Below are 25,757 nucleotides of genomic sequence, written 5' to 3' on the forward strand. Positions count from 1 at the left end.
TACAAATTTCTAATGCAATTATGCATTAAAAATAAATTAAGCATGGTAAACAGGTACAATTAACCCAGAACTTTACCCCTGACATTTATTGTCACAATATCTAAGGGGTCCAAATAGATAATGGGGCCAGTTGTAGGTAACAGGCTAAAATGGAGATTATATAAGCAGAAAAAATGAATGAATGAACGAACGAACGAATAAATAAATAAATAAATAAAATAATTAGAACAACTACTGTTGAAAACTGTTGTTGTTTTTCTGAGCCCTCAGAATGAATACATTTTGCAGTCACTTATCTTTTGCTCACTTCTTGAACTCGTTAACTATTTGCTGTGTACTAACATTAGGAGCTCACATTTTACTTATGTTTTGTGACTGTCTCCTCTGATGGAAAAAAACTCAAAAACGTCTTTTTTTTCTACTGCCTGATAATCAGATCAACACAGTCACAGAGCTTGTGAAATCTTTCACCTATCAGTGACATGGACCGGAGACAGCTGCCCCCGGATGGTGACTCACGTCATGGTCTAATAATTGAACTCTTGTCTTCTTGAGCTTTGTATCCGAAAGGGAAACACAGAACTTCAATTAATGTATTTGTCTGATTGAAAAGGAAGTCAATGCTGCTTGGAAAACAAAGCTGAAAATGCAAGGAAATTAATGAGGATGTATACAGTTTCATTTTTATATTCCACTTCAGCTAAAACTTGCACTGGGATTCATTTACAACAAATACATAGAAACAAACCAAACTCTCATGCTACCATAATCATTTTAATGTAAGAATATGCACAAGGCTTATCCTTGACATTATGTTAATGTGTAAAACTGATATGGCACCTAAACTTGTTGACAGTTTTTATAGGATATTCATATTTTTTTTCCTGGTTCAAATAGCTGGTCTGTAATCAACCATAAACAACATTAAAAGCGAAGCAATTTTGCGCTACATTGTGGTTGAGGCGAAAATGTATTAACATAGTAATTTGAAACGTGAGAGATATTATATCAGTTAAATGAATGTCAGCCGACTGATTTGCACTTGCATTGTTTTGTTTTAGCTCAAGAAGGAAAAAACTATTTTTTATGCTAATTATGCAGCTGTATTTATAAATTAAGGCATAATTTCAGGATTTTCAGGACTAATATTGCAGCCACATTTCTGTATAATTCAAAACTGTAATCATGCCCATGTTGGCCGTGATTGCAAAGCTAATTCATTCATAAACCTGTCCAAAAAGTATGTTTTTTTTTTTTTTTATGGATAAATGTCAAGATTTAAAATATTTGAAATACATCTATAAAATAATTTAAGGAAAAGGCTGATTTTACTGCATAAACAAAAGACTCTCAATCAAGACTTATGGTGTAAAATGTTCTCTCACGCCATGTGTGTGTTTTACAAGCACAGATGTACGTCATGGGATTTAAAAGTAATCTAAATTATGTAAGACACTAATATGTTACAGGATCTTTGTAGACAGTCTAGTTGATAAATAGCTGATTCTATAAATATGGGAGATCTTTAATGACCTCACGCTGTTGTCAAACTGGAACTGTAAAGAAAATACTCATCTGTCCGTGGGGTTACAGTAGATCACATTAATCATATATATATATATATATATATATATATATATATATATATATATATATATATATATATATATATATATATATATATATATATATATATATATATAATTATGATTAACAGTGGGAACCCCAAAACAGATTTGTATCTGTAAACCTCTTGCAATAGAGACTAAAATGTCTGTGACCTATTTATTTTTTAATATACCCTATATTTTCCATATTCTTAAATCTCACACACATTAACGAAACTGCTTGTGTTTATATGGTCATCCTTTTGTTCTTTTATAAACCTGCATAATCTTTATCTGTGAGACATTAACTCTTTTGGGCCAGAGGTTTACAATAGTTGAACATTTCTGTTACAGCGCTTACATTATCTCTCACTATATTGAGTGCCTCATGAAGTGGAGTCATTGATTTAGCATGGTAAAGGATAAGACATTTAATAAGACAATATATTTGATTGGATAAGACCATGAAGAAAATGTATTTTTCTAATTTAATTAATTTTTTTATTTCATTATAAAAATTTATGAAGAGTTTGTTCCAAAATAGTTCCAAAATGCAATAAACGACATAAAAAAAAAAAAAAATCAGAATGATAATGTTTAATTTTACGCGAAATGCGATATTCGCAGACAAGGGCTGCACGATAAATCGCATGTGATTGTCATGCGCATCTCCTCAGTAAAGCCGGTTCTGTGATACCGGTAAATCTCCATCACGTGCATTCAGACGGAAATTATTCAGATGCATTACACAGAGCCGTAGATCACAGACAAGCAACGCTAAATTGCATTCATTAGATGAATCACATTCGATTATGAATGTGATATCGCTTAGCTTGTCAGTGTTAGTGTTTTTATTAATGCCATTTATGTTTTGTTAATACAGCACATAGCACTAGTCAACTAAATAAATGTGACATGGCAAAGATGAATGCACTTTAGGAAGTTAAATGTAAGGGAAATGTCATTTTGGAATTTTTTTGTGGTCTAATGTGATATTGTTAATGGTCTTGTACATGATTAAATTGTATTTTGTTGCTGTTATTAATTTATACCATTAATAAGATGACCTGTTGAATTCATTTTGGAAGCGATGACTGATGAATGTATTTTAAGTCCAGTGCCCGAATAAGATTACATAGACCAAGTTCAGAGGCTGTCATATGTGGATCAACTTACTATGTTGTGTTCAAATTGATTCAATGGATTTATTACATTTTGAGAAAAAAAAGTGCCATGGAATTATTGCATTTTGGGGAAAAACATAAATAAAATTTTATAATAAATCTTTGAAGATCAAAACCTGGATTTGATTTTTTTAATGTTGTTACAGTATAACCTAAAGATGCTATGTGAAGGTTTGAAACAGAAAACAGTGGTTTTCATCTTGCCACTTTCTGGGTAAAGAAAACACATTTTTACTAAAATTAATCCAAATGGATTTATTGCATTTTGGAACCGAACATTTTTATATAATCTGCACAGTTCGAGTGAAAGTTTTTATTGAAAAAATAAAATAAGAGAAATTTAAGACTTTCTTAACATTTATCTGACACTTTTATCCAAAGTGACTTACAATTGCTACATATATGTCAGAGGTCGCAACTAGGGCTTAAGTGTCTTGCTGTAACGTTTGATCAGGCTCCAGTCCAACAGAGGGAGCCTTCACCTGAATATTGAACTCTGCCACTTCCTGTTCCTGCCACATCAGTTCCACACCCTGTATTTAAGTCATTTGTTTGTACTGCTACTTTGCGAAGTATTGCCAGTTCACTGCCTTACTAAGCGTTCTTTCATTGTTCCATTGTTGATACTTGTTATGACCTTTGCTTTTGCTCTTTTGGCTCACGTTTTTGGATTACTGTTTTGGATTTGTCTGCCAGTGGATTGTTTTGCCTGTGTTTTGACACAAGCCTGTGACCTGACCATGAGTTGTGTCTATTGTTTGGATTTTATGCTCAGATCCTATAATAAAGACCCGCTTATGGAATCCACTCAGCCTAAATCCTACACTTGCTCAGGCACACATTGGTGTCTCACAGTGGATTCAAACCCGGGTCTCTCACACCAAAGGCATGCATCTTATCCACTGTGCCAACACCACCCCATTTCTTTCTGTTTATTTGTTTATGTCCCATTTTCTTTAAAGAACTAGCTCACCCAAAAATGAAAGTTTGCTGAAACTTTCAGGACATTATTTGATGGATCACTTGTGGATTATTGTGATGTTTTTATCAGCTGTTTTTAGATTCTCATTCTGACAGCACCCATTCACTACAGAGCATCCACTGTTGAACAAATAATGCAATGCTAAATATCTCCAATCTGTTCTGATGAAGAAACAAACTCATCTACATCTTTAATACTGTGAGTAAACAATGGGGTGGGTGAACAATTCCTTTAATGACAGCACTAATCAAGCTGCATGAACTTGATAAGTACCTGATAATCATGATGACTACATTTCATTATAATGACCTTATTAGACCTTACTGTCTATTCCTAGGTTTAAATATTTCAGTGTGGTCACAGACTTTTGGATCCCTGCCTTGCACCATCATCAAATCCTTCTCTGGTCCTGCAGATGGATTCATTAGAAACTTAATGAACAGGATTCATTCTAACTTCCTCATTGAACATGTTGTGCCTCGAAACAGAAGTCCAAACTGATACGGAGTCATAAATTATTTGCAAACATGTTCCTTAAGTGTGAACTGACTCAAAGTTTTGGATTTGGGATTGATCTCTGCTATGGCAACAGCAAGTCAATATAAAAGAACACAGTGCTTACTCATGGGTGACTTTGTTCCAACGATGATTTCATGGCAGGCCAAAGCAGACATGCACTCACAAAGGCCAAGCGTGACCAGGCAAGATTTTACCGGGATATGAGTAACAAGAGCATCCCAGTGTCACAGTTGGTTAATAGTTGCCAGGTGATGTCCGTGCTGTGAATATCTCAAGAATGAAGATGCTTGTGACTACTCTTATGATACTGTATTGTTTACCTGGGCAATTTAATTTACTTTATATAAGTTACAAGAGTGTGTACATTATAGTAATTCTTATCACAGTGAAGGAGTGTCATTGTTATGCTATGTAACCTTTTACTCCCTAGCGGTTAAACATAACACTGCATGTGACTTGTAGAAGAGCACTGGTTGTGCTTCAGCTTTGCTCCTCTGAGCAGATGAATGTGGTGTACATGGAAATCTAAAAAATATGTCATTTGAGCAGGTGCCATTTCTTGTGCTGTTGTTGACCTTCTGGGAAATACTGAGGTATGATGTAACAATGACGTATGACGTAACAAATTTACATTAATTTAACATTAATTCTTGCCACCTCTGAAAGGCCAAGCTAATGTTGATTCAGGTTTTATTACAGAGCTTATCGCTTTCCCTTTTTGCTTGTAGATGCTGCTCTGTTCATTTGTTGTTGTTGTTGTTTTTACAACCAGTGTTTCAGAGGTTTGACATTTTACATGGTCCATGGTCAATATTTCTCGCTCCTGACAACCTCCTCTCAGCTTCACACTACTTACACACCATACATGTGCCAGAGTAATCAGTGTCAGGACAAATTGGGTGTTATCTGGAAATTGGGTCTCCATCATAAAGGTCTAGTGACATGAAAATGTCACTTTATGAGGTTTTTTAACATTAATATGAGTTTCCCTAGCCTGTCAATGGTCCTCCAGTGGTTAGACGTTTCGATAGTTGTAAACCAAGCTCTGGGTGTCCTGTTCTGCCCTTGAGAAAATGAGACCTCAGACGACCGATCTGGAATCTTCCCCTTATATGTCGTCATAAGGGGAAAGGTTACCTCCCCTTTGTCTGCCTTGCCTGCCCAAACATTTACATATAATTCAGTCGCAATGTCAGCACAGGCATTACAAACAGACATCACTGCCACAAACAGTGAGTAACAGTGTTCATTAACGCCAGATCTGTGATCAGTGATTTCTGATGTGTAGCTAATTATTCAAGTTCACACTGACTTTCTTTCTAAATCGTTTAATACTGTTTATGCATCAGTGAATAAGCCAGTGACTAAACAATCAGCGTCACATTCTTTCTCTTAGTAGCACAGCATGAAACAAATCTGTTATTTAAATGGTTATTAAAAGACAGAGAGTGATCAAAGAATGCCTTTATATCGTTTATAGCTGTCAATCACATATTGCGAGTATATCTGTACACGTGCCCAAACTGCCGTTATAATGAATGACGCTGTTATGCTGAACGACGAAACTCTTACTGTATTCATGTGGATATTGTGTTTGCTGTTAGTTGTGGTGAAAGCATTTTTGTGAGAGAAGACGAGATCACTGCATTCACGCTATAAACAGACTGTCTAATCAACGCTCATCACTGCAGCCTTTCATGTGATGGGAAAAGATAAAACAAATAATGCTATAATCAACACTTCCACGATTCGTTAATCTCGACAGCTGTAACAGTAAAAAAAAAATAATAATAAAATAACTATTATTGTAATAGTATCTGAGTGTGGTGTAATACGCATTTCCAGTGCAAAGATGTCAGCCAATCACGACAGTTGGCGTTTACTCTGAATCTCACAGCAGACACGCCCCTTCAAACAGATCATTCAAGTCAGAGAACTAAAATCAGGATATAAAAATGCCTTTTATTTCTAAATTTTAGATAGAAAAGATTGATTTTGCAGTGGATTAAATGTATCATTTAAGGAATCGACAACCTGTTTGCTAATCTTCAACATGTTTTACACTCAACACTTTCGTTAGGAACTATTATAAGATTTTACCTTGACAAAAATGTTAATGTGAACTGTCAAGTGGGGCATGGGAGGCACTTTGATTAATGATGTGAATCACCTGGAGCAGAGTGAATGAAAAGGTTGGATATAAGGAGCAGACAAGACTGGAGAAGCAGGCTTGCTTGACCTTTTTTTGTGCAGGATGAATGAATTGTTGAAAAGAGGACTCTGTTGTCAGATAAATAATTTATTGAAATGAGTCGAAGGGGATGAATGTATGGTGCCCTGTTTGTGATCAGAGACTATGTTGGTGTGTATATGAGTGACATGGAACAGATCAACAGACATGGAATCAACGGACATCAATTCTGGATTTGGGGGGATCAGGGTTTTTTAAAAATTTTATTTTATTGTATTGAGGGGTTTTGTTTATGTGGGAGGAGGAGAAAATTGTGTTGAAGCTTGTGTAAAAAACTCGCAGCAGTACACGTGTGATTTTTCACGTTTGCCATGCCCTGTTATATTTGATGCACGTGTATCAGAGTGAAGTGATGCACTTCTGAGTAGAGTTTTATGAATTGCGAGTGGGGTTTTGTAGTTGTATTTCTAGAAAATATTTATGTTTTCTTTCTTTGGTTTTTAGGTTTTACCTGAAAATTAGACTTGAGTTGTAATGACTATTATGTGTCCAAATTCCTTATGTTGACACAATGCATTTGAATAAATGTATTATATTGTATCAGTGCTTGAAGTGAAAAAAAGAAGTGCCCCCCCTCAAACATAAATACATTTCCATAATTCCCAATGTATGAACTGTATATAATGCTAAAAGAAAGAAAGAAAACAGTTTGGAGCATTTTTAATATAAGCACCAGTTAAGCTGCTATACAGTACAACTGTGAGACGACAAAAGATCACTAAACCTGCTGATACGTGCTACCATACGGATCCATTCAGAATAACTAAACCACTGACCAGCGCATAATCTGCCAGCCAGGATTCATTATACAAAACCCAGACACTGATGCATTGACTCAGCACCGGCAACATGTCAGAAGTGCTGGTATGCATGAAAAATGGCAGTACGCTAAAGACTAATATATTGAAGTGCCGGTAATGCATACCAGTGCGTATCGCCCCACTTCAAGAACTTAGTAATGAAAATAAAATATGTTCTTTCTATGGCTTCCGAGTTTCAATAAATAAACTTGAAATGTGACTTGTAACAGCTGCGTATGATGATGATATAACACTTTTTAAAAAATAAAAATGTATTCTTTCTATGGCTTTCAACAAATAAATTAATTTTTTAGGACTAGCATCAGTGTTATGTATGCCCAGTCATGCTGCTTTTTTAAATGAACAGAATACTATTTTTACTGTGCAACAATAAACTACAACTGACTGTCATAAAACTGTGAAAGCCAGCCACTGACATCACTGTCATTGTATGATTGGCCGAGGTGCCTCAAAGTGATTAGCCATTTAGCCATTATGCTTTTTCCAGTGGTAAGTAAATTACTTTTAAAGACATTCTCAACTCCCAATAATAAGACAATCTATGGTAAGAATGGTATTTCCCCTGAAATCTGTCCCGACTGCTCTTAGGTTTATCAACGTGTATCTGGGAAAAGTAAAGACATGGTTTGGAAGATATTTATTTTTATTATTTTTTTTTATTATTATTATTATTATTATTATTATTATTATTATTATTATTATTATTATTATTGTGCTACTTTATGTAATATTTTTATGTCAAAATTAACCAAACAAATTAAAAACATAAAAAAAGTTATGTCCAAACTTTCCATACTTGATTTTACTGGTCACTTTAATTAATATATTAATGTTATATTTATGTTATACCCAGGCTAATTGTTTTGAATGTTGTAATATACTTTTTTCCTTGATGAAAGCTTCAAGATATTATTCATGTAAAATTATAATTGTAAACAGACATTTATTGATTAGTTTTTATCATGAAGTAATCTGTCAAAAATAAACATAAATCTTAGAGATTAGGATGACAGCAAATTTGACAAGATGAATCAGTTTATCACAGCACTTTCAGACCACTCACTTGTGCAGTATGGATTCTGCTAAAGCATACAGCATTCTGAATGGTTCTCATTTATGATTTTGTTGTGTCTTGTGTGTTACTTCGGTTGTCCTAGAAACATTTACAATAGAGAATTGTGCCCCTTGAAAAGGTTATAACATGGTATTGCACTTGTGACATAAAATTTCAAAAACCTTTTTTGGACAAGATTATCTGGCAGACAATAATTTTGTCTTTAAGATTCGTGAGTTATTTCAGTGAGTGTTATTAAATGTCTCTGTGAGGCACTGAAATGGGTATAAATCCGTACCGTACTGTTCATGGGCTCCCTTTGAATCAATAAAGGGTCATCTTATCTAATCTCATTTTATGTAACCTTATGTTCTTTAAGGGTTGAAAATGTCTTTGAATACAAAAAAAAATAAATACAAAAATTCTGATGGTATTCAGTTTTCATTTAAAAATTTGTTATTAGTGGTGATGATCCATTATTGATGCTCAGATTACTTAAATTAATCTATAAAAAATTTTTTACTGAGACATTTTGTGTGCATACTAAAACATTTCTAAACACATTAACATATACATACAATTCTATCTCCTCTCAGGCCTCATTGCATTTCACTGTTTGCTTAGACACATATAATGCCCTCTTTCTGTAGATTATATACCTGCTCTGATCTTTGAATTACTGCATCTAAATAGTGCATCTAAATTTGAATTAATGCACCATGGATTTTAGTTTTGGTCTTATTGCTGTAAATGTAAAAGTTACATGAATATAATTTTTTAGTTACATGAACTACTAACCTCATAAAAGCCCCAAAGTTTTAACACTTTGAACATGTCCAATTTACACAGAGTTCAGAGTGTTGTCATCTAAATCAAGAGCACTCTACTCCACCAGTTCAAATTTAAATCACATATACAGTAGATATTAAATCCACTTCCTCATCATATAGTGCTTTCTATCTTTTAGACCTTTTTCACATATTTTACTCCCCCCATATACAGTATAAAAAAACAGAATTGTAATTTAAAGAACTTAAAAAGAAAGTGTATGCATGAATGCAGCTGAAGTGAATTCAATCAAAGAAGGTTATGAATTATTTGACCCAAAGGTGTGAGTATAGTTGAATGTACAGTGCACACTGCATAGCTAGTTAAGAGCCTAGAAGGCTTGAACATCCGTTAAACTTATGAAAATAGTTTTTTAAGCAAAAGATAGCACTAAAATTCATCACGGCAAATCCATGTTTTTTTCATAATAATGGATTTTCCATAAAAACTGTGGCATATTCTAAAAAAGAGTAATAAAGACTGGAGAGTGTTGTCAGCCTATATACAGCCGTCCACACACACACACACACACATACATACAAACTACAGGTCAAAATTAATGGAGCGGTACTATTTTTTTAATTAATTTTTAATTTAACTTTTATGCTCACCAAGGCTGTATTTATTTGATCAAAAATACAGTAAAGACACTTGAGCAGCGGTTGGTGGGAATACACATTCCTATATTAAATATCTTTAAGCTGACGTCGGGGCTGAATAAAGCAAACCAGTAAGGATTTTGATGGATGACGATTGTTTAATGGAGGTAAAGACGATGACACTGACATACTGCAACCGTACACTATTGGATGTCTGGGTCCGTCATTATTAATGTGCAAACAAACAGACTGTGTATGTGTGCTCTCTGATAGCTTTTTGCACGAGCGCATTTCAGTATGGTCACATGTCTGACAAGTGTTTTATAATGGGCACTTGCTGAAGAAGCGTGTTTTTACAGGGGTTTGCAGGGGTCTGTGGTGTGTATACTACATGGGTATGGTCATTGGTCATGTCGACCTGCTTTCAGATCACCACATTCGACAAATTCAGAATGTTTTTATTTATTTTTATTTGATTTACTTTCTTAATTTGTGGTTTGCTTTGTTTAATAATTCTGAATGGATCCGTGTATATTTATATACAGTCTGGTTAAGGCGACTAGTAGTGTTCTCTGTTGGCTTCTCCGTGTGGTCCTGTTTGGTATTGCAGCTTGACTTGTAGTTATTTATATATGTATAGAAAATGCTCTAAACAAATGCAATATATATATATATATATATATATATATATATATATATATATATATATATATATATATATATATATATATATATATATATATACAGTATATATACCTCAGTTTTTGTTGTTGCAGTGAATACATCAATTGTGAATTATGAAAATTACAACTGTTTAAATTAATCTATAAAAAGCTTGTCGAAAACAGTTTTGTGGGAGTCATCTCGAATCTTAAACTGGGTAAAACAATTTATAATTTATAATTTATAAATTGTTTTAAGTCTTCAGACTTTTTATTTTGTTTTACTGGGATAAATCATACCGGAATGTATGCTAAAATTGTTGGCGCCCTACCTAGACAATTTTCAACCATCCGCCACTGTGATTGGAGGCAGACAGACGCGCGTGAAATTGCCTCCCTCCATACCGGTCCATTGAATCCACTTTAAAACGAGTGAAGCATAAACAATCAAAGGCAAAATCATTTTGATTTGCAGATGAAACCTCTGAGAAACGAACACCGAGAAGGATGAAAGCCCGGCAGCCTGTCATCTGTTAGGGAGCGTCTTCACCGCAAAGATCCATCATCCGAGCAACTCAGTCAAGGCAGAGACCCTGTGATGACTGTGAATGACACCTGCTATGGGTCTTACAGCTTTACAGACACACTGATTGCTTACTGCGATCGTTTTAACATGTGCGTGAACAGGGATCAAGTTGAAAGAACAAGTCTGGATGCGGTGCGCGTGCATTGAGGACGCTGGAAAGGTGCGTGTCTTTTAGCATTTCTTAATTTAAAAACACTGAAGGCTTAAATGATGTTTTTGTTGGAGTAACATTTATGTAAAGTACATTTTTAAACTGAAATTCAGTCAGCTGTATACCAACTATATATTTTACAAATATGTTTTAATAAACTATGAATAAATAAATGATGAATATGACCTGATAGACCTAGACCAAACTGGTTGGATGGATATAGCCTAGTATATATTTTGATTTAAAAAAGAAAAAAAAGATGCACACACACACACATTTATAACAATACTCCTATCATTTAAATAATAAATATTTTACTTGTCAAGGTAATGGTTAAATATCAAATTTATGAAAAAGCTCACAATGAAAAAAAAAAAAAAAAGAAGGAATCCTACAGGTGATTTGTTGGCAGGATAAAGCAGGCTATGTTTAATTGTTCAGGGTGATTAAAATCCATTTGCAATTGAGGAAATGACAGTAATCAAGAAAAAAAAGCAGATAATGTTCCTGTAAACACACTATAATGTACCTCCACTGCATCAGCCTTTATACTGGCTAGTCTGCACTAAGATTGTACAAATCTGTTTGACACAGGTCTCCATCATGCTGAAGGTACACTCTGAGAGGTAGCAGTTCAAACGCTTACTTCAAGACCGGCACATTTAATAATTTCTCCCTCGATTGCCATAATGGCTCTGACCTGCCTTTGTGAGTCTGTGAATGGATCAGACCAGGACTATGTGTTCTGCAACATCACTACATTCAACTTCACCGGCAACGAGAGTGGACGCTGTCAGCTTCAGACCATGGATGATGTTCTGTTGAAGCTTCTGGGCCCTAGACGATCTCCTTTCTTCCTTCCTGTAACCTTTACGTACATCTTCATCTTCATCACTGGGGTCTTGGGAAACCTCCTCACTTGCACCGTGATCACTAAAGACAGGAAGATGCGGACACCCAGCAATTTATATCTTTTTAGCTTGGCCATCTCAGACCTGCTGGTGCTGCTCTTTGGGATGCCGCTGGAAATCTACGAGCTCTGGCAGAACTACCCCTTTCCCTTTGGCGAAAGCATCTGCTGTTTCAAGATCTTCTTATTTGAGATGGTTTGTTTTGCTTCTGTGCTCAACGTCACAGTGCTAAGCATTGAACGCTATATTGCTGTCATCCATCCGCTCAAAACCCGCTATGCCATAACCAACAAACATGCGCAAAGGGTCATCGCTAGCGTTTGGGTTCTGTCCCTGATCTGCGCCATCCCAAACACATCACTTCATGGCCTGCAGTACCAGTACCTTCCAGAGAGGGTTCTGGAATCAGCTACCTGCAACCTCCTCAAGCCCAAATGGATGTATAACTTGGTGATCCAAGTCACCACTGTTCTCTTTTACTTTGTCCCCATGATGATGATCAGCGTGCTGTATCTGATGATTGGTCTGACACTGGCCAGGGGACAGAAGCAGAGGAAGGACAAACTGGACAAGAACCAGGACAGCTGGAAAATCCATTTGGACAGCAGACGGAGGAGGCAGGTCACCAAGATGCATTGTAAGTGATGGCCAGATTTTTACAGTAAAAACAACATTTATATATGTGTGTGTGTGTGTGTACATATATATATATATATATATATATATATATATATATATATATATATATATTTATTTATTTATTTATTTATTTAATAGAATATTAAAATCTTCAGTGTATGGGATAAATAATTTTTTGCAAATATTTATATATTATTCGAGTTACTTTTATTTTATTTGTGCTATTAAATTGTGCGTGTGTGTGTTTGTGTGTGTGTGTGTGTGTGTGGAAGGCCACACGATAGCAGTATTTCTCATGCATCTCACTCAATTACCAGTGAAATTAATGCAGAATTAATTGCTAGGTTAAAATATATCAGTAATATACTGTATAGAAAAACTAAAGCAGTGAGTCATGCAAGGCATGGCATAGAGAAGAAACAAAAGGCTATTTTGTATTTTTCTTTATGGGTTTAAATTTTCATAAAAGAGAATTTTAAAACGTAACATTTATTTTTTATTTCCTTTTGGACATTATTATAGGAAATCCAAATTAGTAGCATCACTAATCCACTAGCAAATCTAAGTCACACAGTAAAAGCGTCACTTAGATGTCTGAAAACATCTATCTGCATCGTGTTAAGTTATGGAGGAAGTGAAATTTCTAGCCAAACAATTGTCCAAATCCAACCGACCAACCAACAACAACAAAAGAAATCCCTGTGTTTCACATCTTCTGTATGCCTTTCCTTAATGGCGATGATGTTATTCCCAAAGCGCCTTTCAGTTTTTAGCAGGTGTTATGATCATATCATGGCTCTCTGCTCTGGTAAAACTCACAAAGTAAAGTGAACCAACATAATGAAAGGGACCTAAAAGCAAGACACTTTCATCTGCTTTTATAGAGCATATGTCTATACAGTTACAAAATGTAATGGCACAAATTTCTCCCCATTAAAGCTATTCAATTATACACTCAACTATAAGCTCATCACATTGCTATTTTAGGGTTTCTTTATATTATAAGTGTTTGAGAGAAGCATTAGCAGTGCTCGTCTATCTAGAAAAGGGCCTTGTGATTTAACATAAAAATTTAATGAATTTAAAATGCATTTATTTCATTCATTTTAAGTATAAATTTATTAACTTTACTGACATATCAGTCAAGATTTACTGATGAGATATCATATCATACTAATGATATATCATAATTAACCTTTTTTTCTTCTTAATATTATCCCTAAAATGCGTTTTAGTGTCACTGTTGATAATGATTGTATGATCTTTCAATGCAACTTTAAATGTAAGATATTTAAAGTGTACTGTACCTTAAGCATGCTTGCAGTAGTTCCACTTTAGCACATTCAAATAAGTATATCTTTAGTTGGACTTCAACACTACTTCCACACAATTAAAGTGCCTTGCGTGACTCACCCCTTCAGTTTAAAAAATTCACTCTGCTTTAATGTCTCTGACAATAGATTGAGATACATCACCAGTACGGCCAGCAGCACTTTATCGATTACTTTTAATTGAATAAACAATTAGCCCATCAATATTTTATAGCTGGATAGTATGTAGTCATTTAATTAATTGATTTAAGTCTTTCTTCCTCACCCTATCTCAAAACATCAGAAAACATTTCCTTGCTCTTGTCATCTTTATCTTGCTCATAGGCAATATATTTACATAAAGTTCCTTTGAAACAATGTCTCATTAAAAATTACATTGAAACTGTAGTGAACTAAATGCAATTAACCGTACATCTATTCTAAAACTGAATTAATCACAAAATAGTCCATTGCAATTGGAACTTTCTAACATTATATACAATATACTTGATTCCTTCTCTCTCTCCCTATAGTTGTGGTGGTATTAGTGTTTGCCATCTGTTGGGCTCCCTTCCACATCGACCGACTCTTGTGGAGCTTCATCACGAGTTGGACGGACCACATGCATAACATATTTGAATATGTGCACATAATCTCAGGTGTGCTCTTCTACCTCAGCTCCGCTGTTAACCCCCTCATCTACAACCTTCTCTCCAGTCGTTTCCGGGAGCGCTTTCAAGCTCTGGTGTGGAGTCGCCTGCCATCAGGCTCTTCTCGTAATGACTCAATGCCTTTCTACATCATCCCCAAAGACAACCCCACTGATCTCCAACGTCCAGGCTAAGAGCAGGAACACGAGCGGCCCACTTCCTTTTGTCATTATCAGCAGCGGGTGGGAAAGGGAGAATGAATGCTTTCATGTGAGACAACATGCTCTGCAATCTCACATAGGAAGCTTTGGTTACCTCTTGCTAATAACAGAAAAAGACAGATGTGAAATGGGTCATTTACAATACTGCGCAAATAAGTGACGTTTACTTAAAACTACATGTGAATGGACACATACTGGGTTTGGATTGGTATTGTCTATCAGGCTTTTTGTAGCCAAAGACCAACTTTAGAGAATGCTAACCAGTGTGGCCATGCTGTCCAAATAAATAAATAAAAATTAGAACAAAAATAAAACCATGTACAATTTTGCAGAAATGCCACTTGTTATCAAGCCACGCGTGGTCAATGATATTGTTCCTGTGAACATTAGTGAAATTACAGGAGACGCCAAAGTCACTGATTAACCGATTACGAAATTTCTGCTATGCATCTGTTTTAAAAAAAAATATATATAATAATATAATTCAACTTTATAATTCACATAAAGTCTGTATCAATTGTTCTGTATAATTGAGGGTTACACTTTATTTTCTTTAGACATTCTCCTAACTAAATAAATTATGCAACTACACATCAACTACCGCTCATTAATTTGCAACTACATGTCAACTAACTCTCATTAGAGTATTAATAGACTGTTAGCTTATGGTAAAATTAGTAAAATAATTTGACATGTACTTGCAAAGACTATCAAAATAATGTTAGCAGATGTTAAGCAGACAGTCTACTCTAATGACTGCTAGTTGACATGTAGTTGCAAAGTTATTTCTAGTTGTTAGATTGTCTAAAGTGGACTATCAAAATAAAGTGTTACTTAATTCAGTGTATATGCATAATTATCCTTGTTTCTTTATTCAAAGCTTTTTCACTCAAATTAGGATTTATGCATGTAGATAATTTATTTAGACTGTATAAATACAATGCATTTAAAAAAATCTATCAATCTATCTATCTATCTATCTATCTATCTATCTATCTATCTATCTATCTATCTATCTATCTATCTATCTATCTATCTATCTATCTATCTATCTATCTATCAGCATGGGTGGACGTCTGTCCTACACATCTAAACTGTATTACTGTATAAAATGTCATACGGACAGAAATCATTTTAAACGATCGCCATCAGTCTTATTGGAAACAAGTTGTCCTTTTTTGTCATCTGTGTCATGGGGACATGAAAAGAAGGGGTAAAAAGCACATTGTTCCCCCGATCTACTTGCCTCCAGAACTAGAGAGGAGAGGAAGTAGCATACTTGTCCCAGACGGGAGTCTTTGGAAAATACATCATGAAAATAGAACAATAAGAGCTGCATGGCACATTAATCTTTACAGACTATTACGTAAATGTGTGTATTTTATGTTTCAATTAACTGCAGGGGCTTGACAGGTACAAGAATGCTGTGTGCGGGGATTCTAGTTAAAATGTTGCAGTGATGGAGTTTTATTGTTGGTTTAGAAATGTTTGTGCCAAAAGTGCTTCACTAGAATTCAGCATCTTGAGAATTAGAATATTTCTTGTATCTGTGGATTGTAACTATTATATCGATTGGAGAACTGTGGCTTCACTTTCAAACATTGCTCATTATTTGTTTCTGTCCCATGTTGGTGACCTTGCCTGTTGACAGTTTAATCTAGCAGCTTCATCCTGCTGTGACATAAATGAGAGATGAATGGGTCACGGTCTCGGGGAAGACTTGTGATCTGTAATTTATAGAACATGATAAAGAGAAGAAAAACATTAATGGGTTTAACACCAAGTTCTATTGATATATGATACAATAATTGTTTATTAATATAGAAATAAAGCAATGTTGTAGTCTATATTAAAAAGGTTTTGAGTATATTATTTCCAAATCACCTAATATACCGCAGAATTAGGTTCCAATTGCAGATACCCATGGTTTATTTTGGTATGTTTTTGTAAATGATCTGTATTCATTCAACTGTACAAACTAAGCCTAGGGCAAATAATTGGGAGAACATTATTATTTGCATTCTCATAATTCCATACTTATTCTTACTAATATATAATGGAGATCGAGGATACAAGTACAAAACTCTTAAGGTTAAAGGTATGAATGCATATTGACCTTTCAATGCTAACAATGAATTATGGCCACCAAAACATGTACATTCCAAATGATTGTCACACTCAAATCTTTTTCAGAAAATTCCAACACATTAATATTCCTAAATCAAACGGGACTTAAAACAAGGCTTATTTTGTATAAAAGAATATTACAGCATTGGAAACTGGATTTATTACTGCATTCTTATTATTATTTATTACTGCATACTTCAATTGCAATAGCATAGAAAATGAAAATGTGACAGTGATTTAGCAAGATCATTAAACCCAATGAGGTCTCCATAAGAGCCCATTAATAAAATAATCTTATTTTGCTTAAAAACACATGGATCTCTCGTAATGTTAGTTTTAGGAAGTAGCATTTATTATTTATTTACGATGCTAACTGTACAAAAAGGTTTTTATATACAATGGCAAGGAGATATGAAAATATGAGCACATCTACAGTATATATACAAGTATATGAATGTGTGCAAAAATAGGTGGTAACGCTTTACAGTACGGTTCCATTTGTTAATGTTAATGTATTAACTAACATGAACAAACAATGAACAATACATTTATTACAGTAGTTATTAAACTTTTTAATGTTAGTTAAGGAAAATACAGTTCACTTTTGATTTTAATAATGCATTAGTAAATGTTGAAATGAACTGAAACAATAAATGCAGTAGAAGTTTTGTTCATGCTTAGTTCATGTTAACTAAAGTAGTTAAATAATGTTAACTAATGAACCTTATTGTAAAGTGTTACCAAATAGGTTATACTGAAATTTAAGCTATTACAGAAAAAAAAAACAATGACAGTGGTAATCATCCTCTGTTATCATTTGATGCAATCATTCATAAATATACCCTCTGTGTCTCAGAGTACAGGTTTTCAGAAACCATTTCATCCTCAGTTAGAGAACGTGGGTCTGCGAGATATTCTAATCACATTATATGTGTTGAGCCCCGGAGCGTCGAATCCAGGAGATATGCCTTTCTTGTCAAAGACATAAAAGTTAAACAGCTGCCCGTCTTGGGCTTCGAGGGACACCGACGCTGTGTTGACGTGCAGCACACACGGATATTCTTTCTCAAACACGACTTTAAAGACTCGGTCCACTAGGTAATTCAATTTAATGGTACGATACTGCTCAGGAATGAGATCATCTATTTGAGGTCCAAACTGCTGCATGATCAAGACACCATCTGGTCCCACTTTAATCTCGTAAAACGTAATGTTGTTGTAAGTGTAAAAGCCCACGTAGGGTGCAGGATTGGGCGGAGGAATAAGAAACCGCTTTGCCTCCCTGAAGGCCCTCTCAATGGCAGGAATGATAAATGAGTAGGCCTTTGACACAATATCCTGGTTCTGTGGCCGCGTTCCTGCCATCAGCACCACCAATCCAAGTTTAAGCCGAGGCACCAGAGAGAACATGGCGGAGTAGCCGTCCAGATCGCCATCCTTGCGTAGCACCTCATATCCCATCTGTTCACTCACTTCCCATGGTGTTCCCGTGCGGTTGGCGAAGTAGTCTTTTTCACAGCGGAACAAAGGGGTTTGCATTATTTTTAAAGTGTCGGGCTCCAGTATCTTGCGGTGATAGGCTCCCAGTAACATCATTGATAATTTAGCCATGTCAGCAGCTGTTGAATACATCTGGCCTGAGGGGCGGTACCAACCCAAGTCATAAAGAGGTGCAGTCTGGCCGCTGGCGTATACACCTACAGCCATTTGACTTTGAATACCAGGGTTGATGTCAAACCCTGTGTCCTTCATTCCCAACCTGCCCAGAATGTTATCCGTAATCCATCGCTGGTAATTGAAACCGACAACTCTCTCAGAGAGGACATGGGCGAGCAAAGAGAATGCCAAATTGCTGTAGTGACATCTAACAGAGAAAATAGAAGAGAACAGTATGTTACAGTATGTCTTCTTTCTGCCTCCAAGGAGTGTTATTAGGAGACAACAGAAAAGTTATTATCATTATCGTCATGGTTCATAACCCCTACACAAAGAAACAGCAATTCAGATGGCACATAATGAGTTTGTTAAAAGTAGCTGATAGGAAGAAATCTGGTTACATGAGTCAGCTAAATTAATGCGGCGGAAACTTACTTGGTCCCAGGGTCAGCGACGAGCACATCATCTTGCAGGAGGTTGATTGCAGACTTGGTCTTCCCTTTCCACAGCAAGGTAGTTCCACGGAGTCTTCGGGGTAGGCCTGCAAAAATGACAATGTTGTGACTAATGCATAATTGTGACTCTTTAAAAAAATCTATTTTTCTACACTCATATGAACATTTGCAGAATAGGGAAATTCATGTTCTTTTAAATGGGTCAAAACATGAACATAAAAAAAAATTAAAATTCCAAATTAAGAGCGTGCATTAAAACTAAGCAGCAAAAAGTTTGTCCTGTACATTCACAACAATAATTTTATTGAATACTTATTCATAAGCCAAAATAAATCATTTACATTTCTACATTTGAAATATGGCCTTCCCAAGTTACAGCAAGGAAATACAGATGAAGTAGGATAAATTTAACGGAGGCTCTGCAAAGAAGCAGTTATTGAAGGATTTTGGACAGCTGCAACCTATATTGGTATTAAAAAAGCAGCGGCTCGTGAGCATTTACACTAAAGTTTTGAAGGCACAGCATGAAAAACTCTTCTTAGTTCAAAAGCCCAATGTATACTTTGTATGCTAATGTATGCATTTAGAGTGCGTTTGAACTAAATCAACAAACTACTAAAGACTGCAACAGCACAAGACTTTAATGCTAATGAGAGCTTACATTATAGACTGTTTAATTTCTGCACTAAAAGGATTTAAATTCATATCTGCATTTCATTTTAATTAGCATACAGGCATAGCAGCTGTGATCAGTAATTACACGCATCAAGTAAGTGAAGGCATCGCCAGTCACTAAAGGTGCATTCCTTTTATTACTATGAAAATGCAATAGAATAATTTCATGTTTAATTCTGAGTTTTTCCACTTTATTGTCCATGTTCACCACCAGTAATTAAGGTCAAACAGCTGGCCCACCGCTGAGCTCAAAGAAACGTTCATTTTGACCTGCTGCTATGGTTATTACATGCTGTGAATAAACAATGTTGTTATTCCAACACTCTGTGATTGTGCAGTCATTGGAACTGCTTCGTGAAACAAGACTGGAAACTTACCAGAAAGCTGGCTGGCCATTCTTCTTAATGTTACCGAGGACAAACGGATTTGAACCTCACCGCTGTCAAGGAAGATCAACCCATCAGTGACGTATTTCAGCTCAGAGTCTCTGCTTTTGCCCAGGGGGTTTTTAATGGTGAAGTTGTCCACATACTTCTCCAGGGGGTCGTCCAGAGAGGCCACCTTGCCATCTTCCCACAGTCTATACAGCATCAGGGTGGGAAAAATCTTGGATACACTAGCAATCCTACAGAATGGGCAAATGTGCAGCAGATTCAGACATTGTCTATATTCAATGTTCTCAAAATAAGATTTTTATTATTTATGAAAATAATCATAAGCTATGAGAAAATAACAGCTTCTTTTGCATTGGTGCTATAAGTTCAGCAATGAAACTGAATTATTAATCATGAAAATGCAATGGAATTGCTAGACATCAAGTGAAGTATAATGCTACTTTAAGCATTGAAGGATGTCATCACAAAATCCTTAACTGTTTAGGTAAATGCAAAGGTAAACCTATTCTTACTCATTGGTGTCATTTAAAAAAGAAAACTGTTTATTTATTATTTTTTGTACTTTTTTTCCATGTTAGGTTTCACATGTTCATGAAAAGGCTTTTAACAATTACTGACTTGTTGACTATTTTTCATTGTGTAGCGTTGATTGCCTGGTCAACCCCGTGTGCGTCAGAACTTAACACTTAAACTGGCATTGGGTAGTTTATGATCTCATACTCAGCCTTTTGAACTATGAAAATAACATCACTTAACAGTGCCCTTATAAATCCTATATACTCCGCCATGTGAGCATAACACGTCAAAACACCTCGCAACTCAAAGATTGATTATATTTGTGAATACCCTTGACTCTGAAAATGTCATAAAACTGTTCCATAGCCCATCACAATATTTTGAGTCTTGAAAACAATTGCTAGGTTGTGTACAAGATGTTCCTTACAGCTATAACTACAAAAAAAGCAGCTCAGTGACTCAGAAAAGATTACTTCTCGGAAAGCAGAGAAAGTGGCTATACATTCTCAAGGTCTGATAAAACCACCAGCCTCATCATCTGTATTCAAAACCATTCCATACAGCAGCAAACCCTCAAGAGCTTTTAGAAATAAGCTTTGATGTTAAATACAGCACAATACAGTCCATAGAAAGGTTTTATAAACTAAAAGGGAAATGTGTGTGTGTGATACGAAAGCAAATTATTGAATAATTGTACAAACCCTTTCCCTTTAATATACTGTAAGCTCTACAAATGTAATTTTGGAGGCCATACTCTAGACAGAAATAAGGACTATTATTACTGCCTCTGGAGTGGATGTTCATTTTGAATACATAATGATCAAAACTATGCACTGCTTCTGTATCTGCCTTCAAATAGTGCTGGTATTCATGTCCACTTGGTTCTGATTTTTAAAAGCGGACATCTGCCTAAAGTAAAAAAACAAAAGACCATGGCTTTCAACAGAGAAGACAAGCTTTCTTTTGTCCACTTTGAAATCGCAACAAGCTGTGGCGCTTGACAATGATAGCTCCAATCTAAATGTAAAATGAGCAAATTAGAAGTGGATTTGGACTGATTAAATCAGGCTAGGCATATAATTGGGCTCTAAACGTGGAGATGTGTGCTCCGTCGATGAAAAAGAGCAGATCAACTCTTAGGTGATGATGCATGAATGATTGCAGCTATATGGGTCCAAATCAAGGACCCTTGAGAAGGGGGAAAAGATCACAAAGGAGACACTCAGACAATTAATAGCCAATTATGATAACGTTCCCTCTCTGTGCTAGACATTATTGTATAAGGGAGATGCAGCGGCAAGTTTATCATCTCTCTTATTAAGCAATATTAACCAATAACCAAAGTAAGTGAATTTGAATGTAACTTTCGATGCAAAAAGACATTGCTAGCCGCACACTGAATTATTTCATGACTTGAGAAGGTCTTACAAAAATATGTTTTATTATATAAACTACAAAAACTTCAACTTGATTTTTTAGTCAGATGAAGCTAAAGAATTTATTTTAATAAATGTACAATATATGTAAAACACACACATACATAAATAAATTCATATAAAAAATATATGTATTTATGGAAAAACATAATAGATAAATGTTCCTTACCTGTAAATGGTGTATTCATTTGGAGGTGCAGAGTTTGGATCACTACCATTTCTTTTGCCGAAGTTCCCTGTCCACAGTACTGTGTCATTGTAAGTTACAATAGCTGACAATGAGGGTAGACTGATGGGGTTGATGTTATACCGCAGCAGTGCGTCAACCTAAACAAATGACAAGACATAACTACATCTGTTAATATGTCAGCAGTGGTTCTGACACACAGAAAATGTAGCTGAAGTCAAATGTGATTTGTGTAATGTGTTCCATGTTAAAATAAATCATAAATGTAATGCATCCTTGCTGGGAAAAAAAAAATAAAATAAAAAAAATAAAATTCAGTATACTCTTAAATAAAATCATACCGATTCCAACAGCAGTATATATTTCCAGTACAAACAAATACAAGTAAGCCACACATACGTTTTCCCTGAAATATCACAGTGGCATTCAAAACATTGATCTGTTAAACATGCTGACCAGTAGAATCAGACTCAACCAATGGCACGAGATTAGGGCGGAACATTCTGTTGAAGTGTCCAATGACTGTCAGTATTTTTCTGATTCCATTTGATGATGCTAGTGGCACAGAAATTACACATTTCAACATAATAATACAGTCCTTAAATACTGAGAGCATTTTTTTATTTTTTTATTAATGCCAATTACTTATTCTATGAGCCAACACTCTAAATGATGCTAAATGAATGTTTTTGTCTAAATATTGTCAAACTATTCACTATGTGGCCCACTCATATTCATCATTCATGCTGTACATTGATAATGACACCTGACTGATTTAAATTTCACTTCATGTAAAACATTTTTAAGGTGCTGTCAGGAATGCTTCCAGCAGCAGTACATTATTTTACGGCTGCTTTTTTAGAGCAATGAATGAAGCGGTTTTATGCTTTTAATGGCCGCAGGTAGACTAAGGAACAGCATTTATAATCTGGTGCACTTTCAGCCAAGGCTTTTGCTCTAATGGCATCTAAAGTGCGAGGGGACATTTTGAAATAATGATCTAGATATATAACTAGATTTGAGTTTTTGAATAAGAAGAAAGTAAACTCGGATATAAAATGTGTCGTAATCCTACAAAAGACAAAATCATAGCACAGAAATACTGGTTAAAAATGATTTTTGGACAGTGTAGGGTTTAGTTTTCGATCTTCACATGCTTACTTTCTCAAGCGCTTCCTTCAAAGAGTGGATGGGATGATCAAGAGGTGTGGGCTCCGGGAAGCGAGGGCACATTCTCACAGATTTGGATCTTTCCCCAGTATTTTCTTCTTAAGAATGGGCACACAGTCATACAAACATATAAAAAGAGAAGGTGAACAGTACAAAAGGGAAAGCTTAGAGAAATGTTGCATAGTGAAGAGAGCACATTTAGTTCCCAATTGAACACAATTGCAACATGAGCTCAAACAATGAATAAAAAAGGTGACAGATTAATTTTGGACACACATAAAATAATAAGAGCCCATTCCATAACATAACAGATAGAGACAAATATCTGCATGAATACATTTAATCATTTTTCTAGCTAAATATAGACATTTTATTGGTTTAAATGTAAATAAACATTACTGACCATTTTAAAGATTTGAAAAAAATGTAAACAATATTTGAGAATAAAACTGAAGCCATCATCTGGGTTGAAGAAATTCATCTTTATAAAGGGAGCAAACTTCTTAGAGTTGAATTCACAAAGAATGAACTGGACAGGCACCAGATGACTGAAAGAATTATGCAAATCAGGGAACGGACACAAAATTGGTGCTCAATGCAAATAGCACGCTGCAATTATCCATTTTGCAGGCCAGTTCTGAGTGTCAGGTTGTTGAGCACGAGGCACACAGGCATACTTATCATAGGTTGTGTTTGCACTCAAAAGAATGACAATAGCCAGTGCTATTTTAATATTATTTATATACTACTGTAGTTTTCATTTATATTTTGAAAAAGCTTGTATTTTTATATTTTCAGTCAGTTTTATTTAATTAGTTTTATAATCAGTTTCATTTTGATTACTTTTGTTTTGTTTTTATCTTTTTATATATTAATGTTTAGGATTAATTTGTTTTTATTCCAGTTTTAGCCTCATCTTATCAATTAGTAATTTTAATGTTTCAACTTTTATTTTCCATTTAGTTTAAGACCAGTGATTTACCACATTAACATAATGCCTGAACTTGATTCGTGAATCAGCCTCATCACGTCTTTAGATCAAGCAGCACAAAATGGCTTTACATATGTAGCTCCACTTCATGTTCACCTAGAAAAGAAGACAGCCTTCCATCTTTAGCATTCAAAGTCAATCCCCAGCAGATAATAGGATCTACTAATCACACCTCGTGTAACCTCTCAGACATGCATGTCTGACAACAAAACAGACAGATTTTTATTATAGTTTATTCAGTAGGAAGTATTTCTAAAACTGCAAAAGAGATTTGTATAATTCTGTCTTCTTTAAAAGTTTATAAGTGTGACTTAAGGCTTTCACAAGGAAGGAGTCACGTTGTCTGAGCAAGTAAAGGTTAGAAAACACATGACCCATGGACCACTTACCTAGCACTAACTTGGGCAGCTGGTACTGCCAAATGAAGCATGAAGTCATGATGATGGACAGCAGCAAGAAAAACACCAGGCCCAGTTGGGTCCATTTCACCTTCATCTTGCTGGTTTTCGTTAACCCATCTATGTCAAGTGATGGTTTCTGCTATTAACATGGATATAAAAATTAAAGGATTTAACGGTATAGGAAAACTTTTTGGAGGGCTATTTTAATTCACTATAAATACACAACCATTCAAATGTTTGGGGTTGGTAAGATGTGTTAAATGTTTTTAAAAGAAGTCTCTTATTCCCTCTTATTCTTATAATTTGCCGTTTTGAAAACACTTGCGCTAACATCCCAATTCAATCAATCAAAATTACGCACACCGAAACAAAAATAAATGAGAAAATGAAACGTAGTGCGTCTTTGGGTCTACTCCGTTTGTCATGCTGTGAGTCATTCAAAATATTAGAATTAATGACTGCAAGAAAAAGACGAACAAAACTGATAAAGTTAGCCAAGGAGAACAAATTATGACGTAAAGCCTGAAAGCAGTTGCTGACCCAAACTCTTTTAAACAACAGAACATCATTTAATTACACTCACCAGAAGTAAAGGTCCATCTGTAATATTATGTGTATATATGACTCTATTTCAACTAGCTTTTCTAATCCAAAGTGTGCTGATTCCGTATGGAATTCCTCTTCTTCTGAAGTGGAAACTTCCATTCCATCGCAGTCACACCCTAGGTAACACTGGGTAGACACAGATCTAACTCTTGCCATCGCCACAAGGA

General features: G+C 35.2%; 2 protein-coding genes across 2 annotated transcripts; one reads left to right on the forward strand and one right to left on the reverse strand.

Annotated features, from left to right (window-relative positions):
- The first annotated feature begins 10,840 nt into the window (after positions 1–10,840).
- On the forward strand, positions 10,841–15,323 carry LOC113095958 (neuromedin-U receptor 2-like). Its single transcript, XM_026261326.1, has 3 exons — positions 10,841–11,253; positions 11,839–12,792; positions 14,638–15,323. Exons 2-3 carry the CDS (start codon positions 11,934–11,936, stop codon positions 14,946–14,948), a joined length of 1,170 nt encoding a protein of 389 aa, XP_026117111.1. The 5' UTR covers positions 10,841–11,253; positions 11,839–11,933; the 3' UTR covers positions 14,949–15,323.
- A 2,458-nt stretch (positions 15,324–17,781) lies between these two features.
- On the reverse strand, positions 17,782–25,078 carry LOC113095959 (putative beta-lactamase-like 1). The gene is made up of 6 exons (XM_026261327.1): positions 24,973–25,078; positions 23,584–23,690; positions 22,405–22,562; positions 20,266–20,513; positions 19,194–19,299; positions 17,782–18,966 (listed from the first exon to the last, which is right to left on the reverse strand). Exons 1-6 carry the CDS (start codon positions 25,076–25,078, stop codon positions 17,988–17,990), a joined length of 1,704 nt encoding a protein of 567 aa, XP_026117112.1. The 3' UTR covers positions 17,782–17,987.
- Between the last annotated feature and the right edge of the window lie 679 nt (positions 25,079–25,757).

This window comes from Carassius auratus, unplaced genomic scaffold (genome assembly GCF_003368295.1).
Source record: "Carassius auratus strain Wakin unplaced genomic scaffold, ASM336829v1 scaf_tig00215810, whole genome shotgun sequence".
Lineage (NCBI taxonomy): Eukaryota > Metazoa > Chordata > Actinopteri > Cypriniformes > Cyprinidae > Carassius > Carassius auratus.

Coding starts and splice junctions, on each gene's coding strand:
- LOC113095959 (XM_026261327.1), bottom strand. CDS start 25,078: ATGAAGGTGAAATGGACCCAACTGGGCCTGGTGTTTTTCTTGCTGCTG. Junction 23,691..24,972: donor GCTGCCCAAGTTAGTGCTAG/GTAAGTGGTCCA, acceptor CCCATTCTTAAG/AAGAAAATACTGGGGAAAGA. Junction 18,967..19,193: donor GTCGCTGACCCTGGGACCAA/GTAAGTTTCCGC, acceptor TTTCTCTGTTAG/ATGTCACTACAGCAATTTGG.
- LOC113095958 (XM_026261326.1), top strand. CDS start 11,934: ATGGCTCTGACCTGCCTTTGTGAGTCTGTGAATGGATCAGACCAGGAC. Junction 12,793..14,637: donor GCAGGTCACCAAGATGCATT/GTAAGTGATGGC, acceptor CTCTCCCTATAG/TTGTGGTGGTATTAGTGTTT.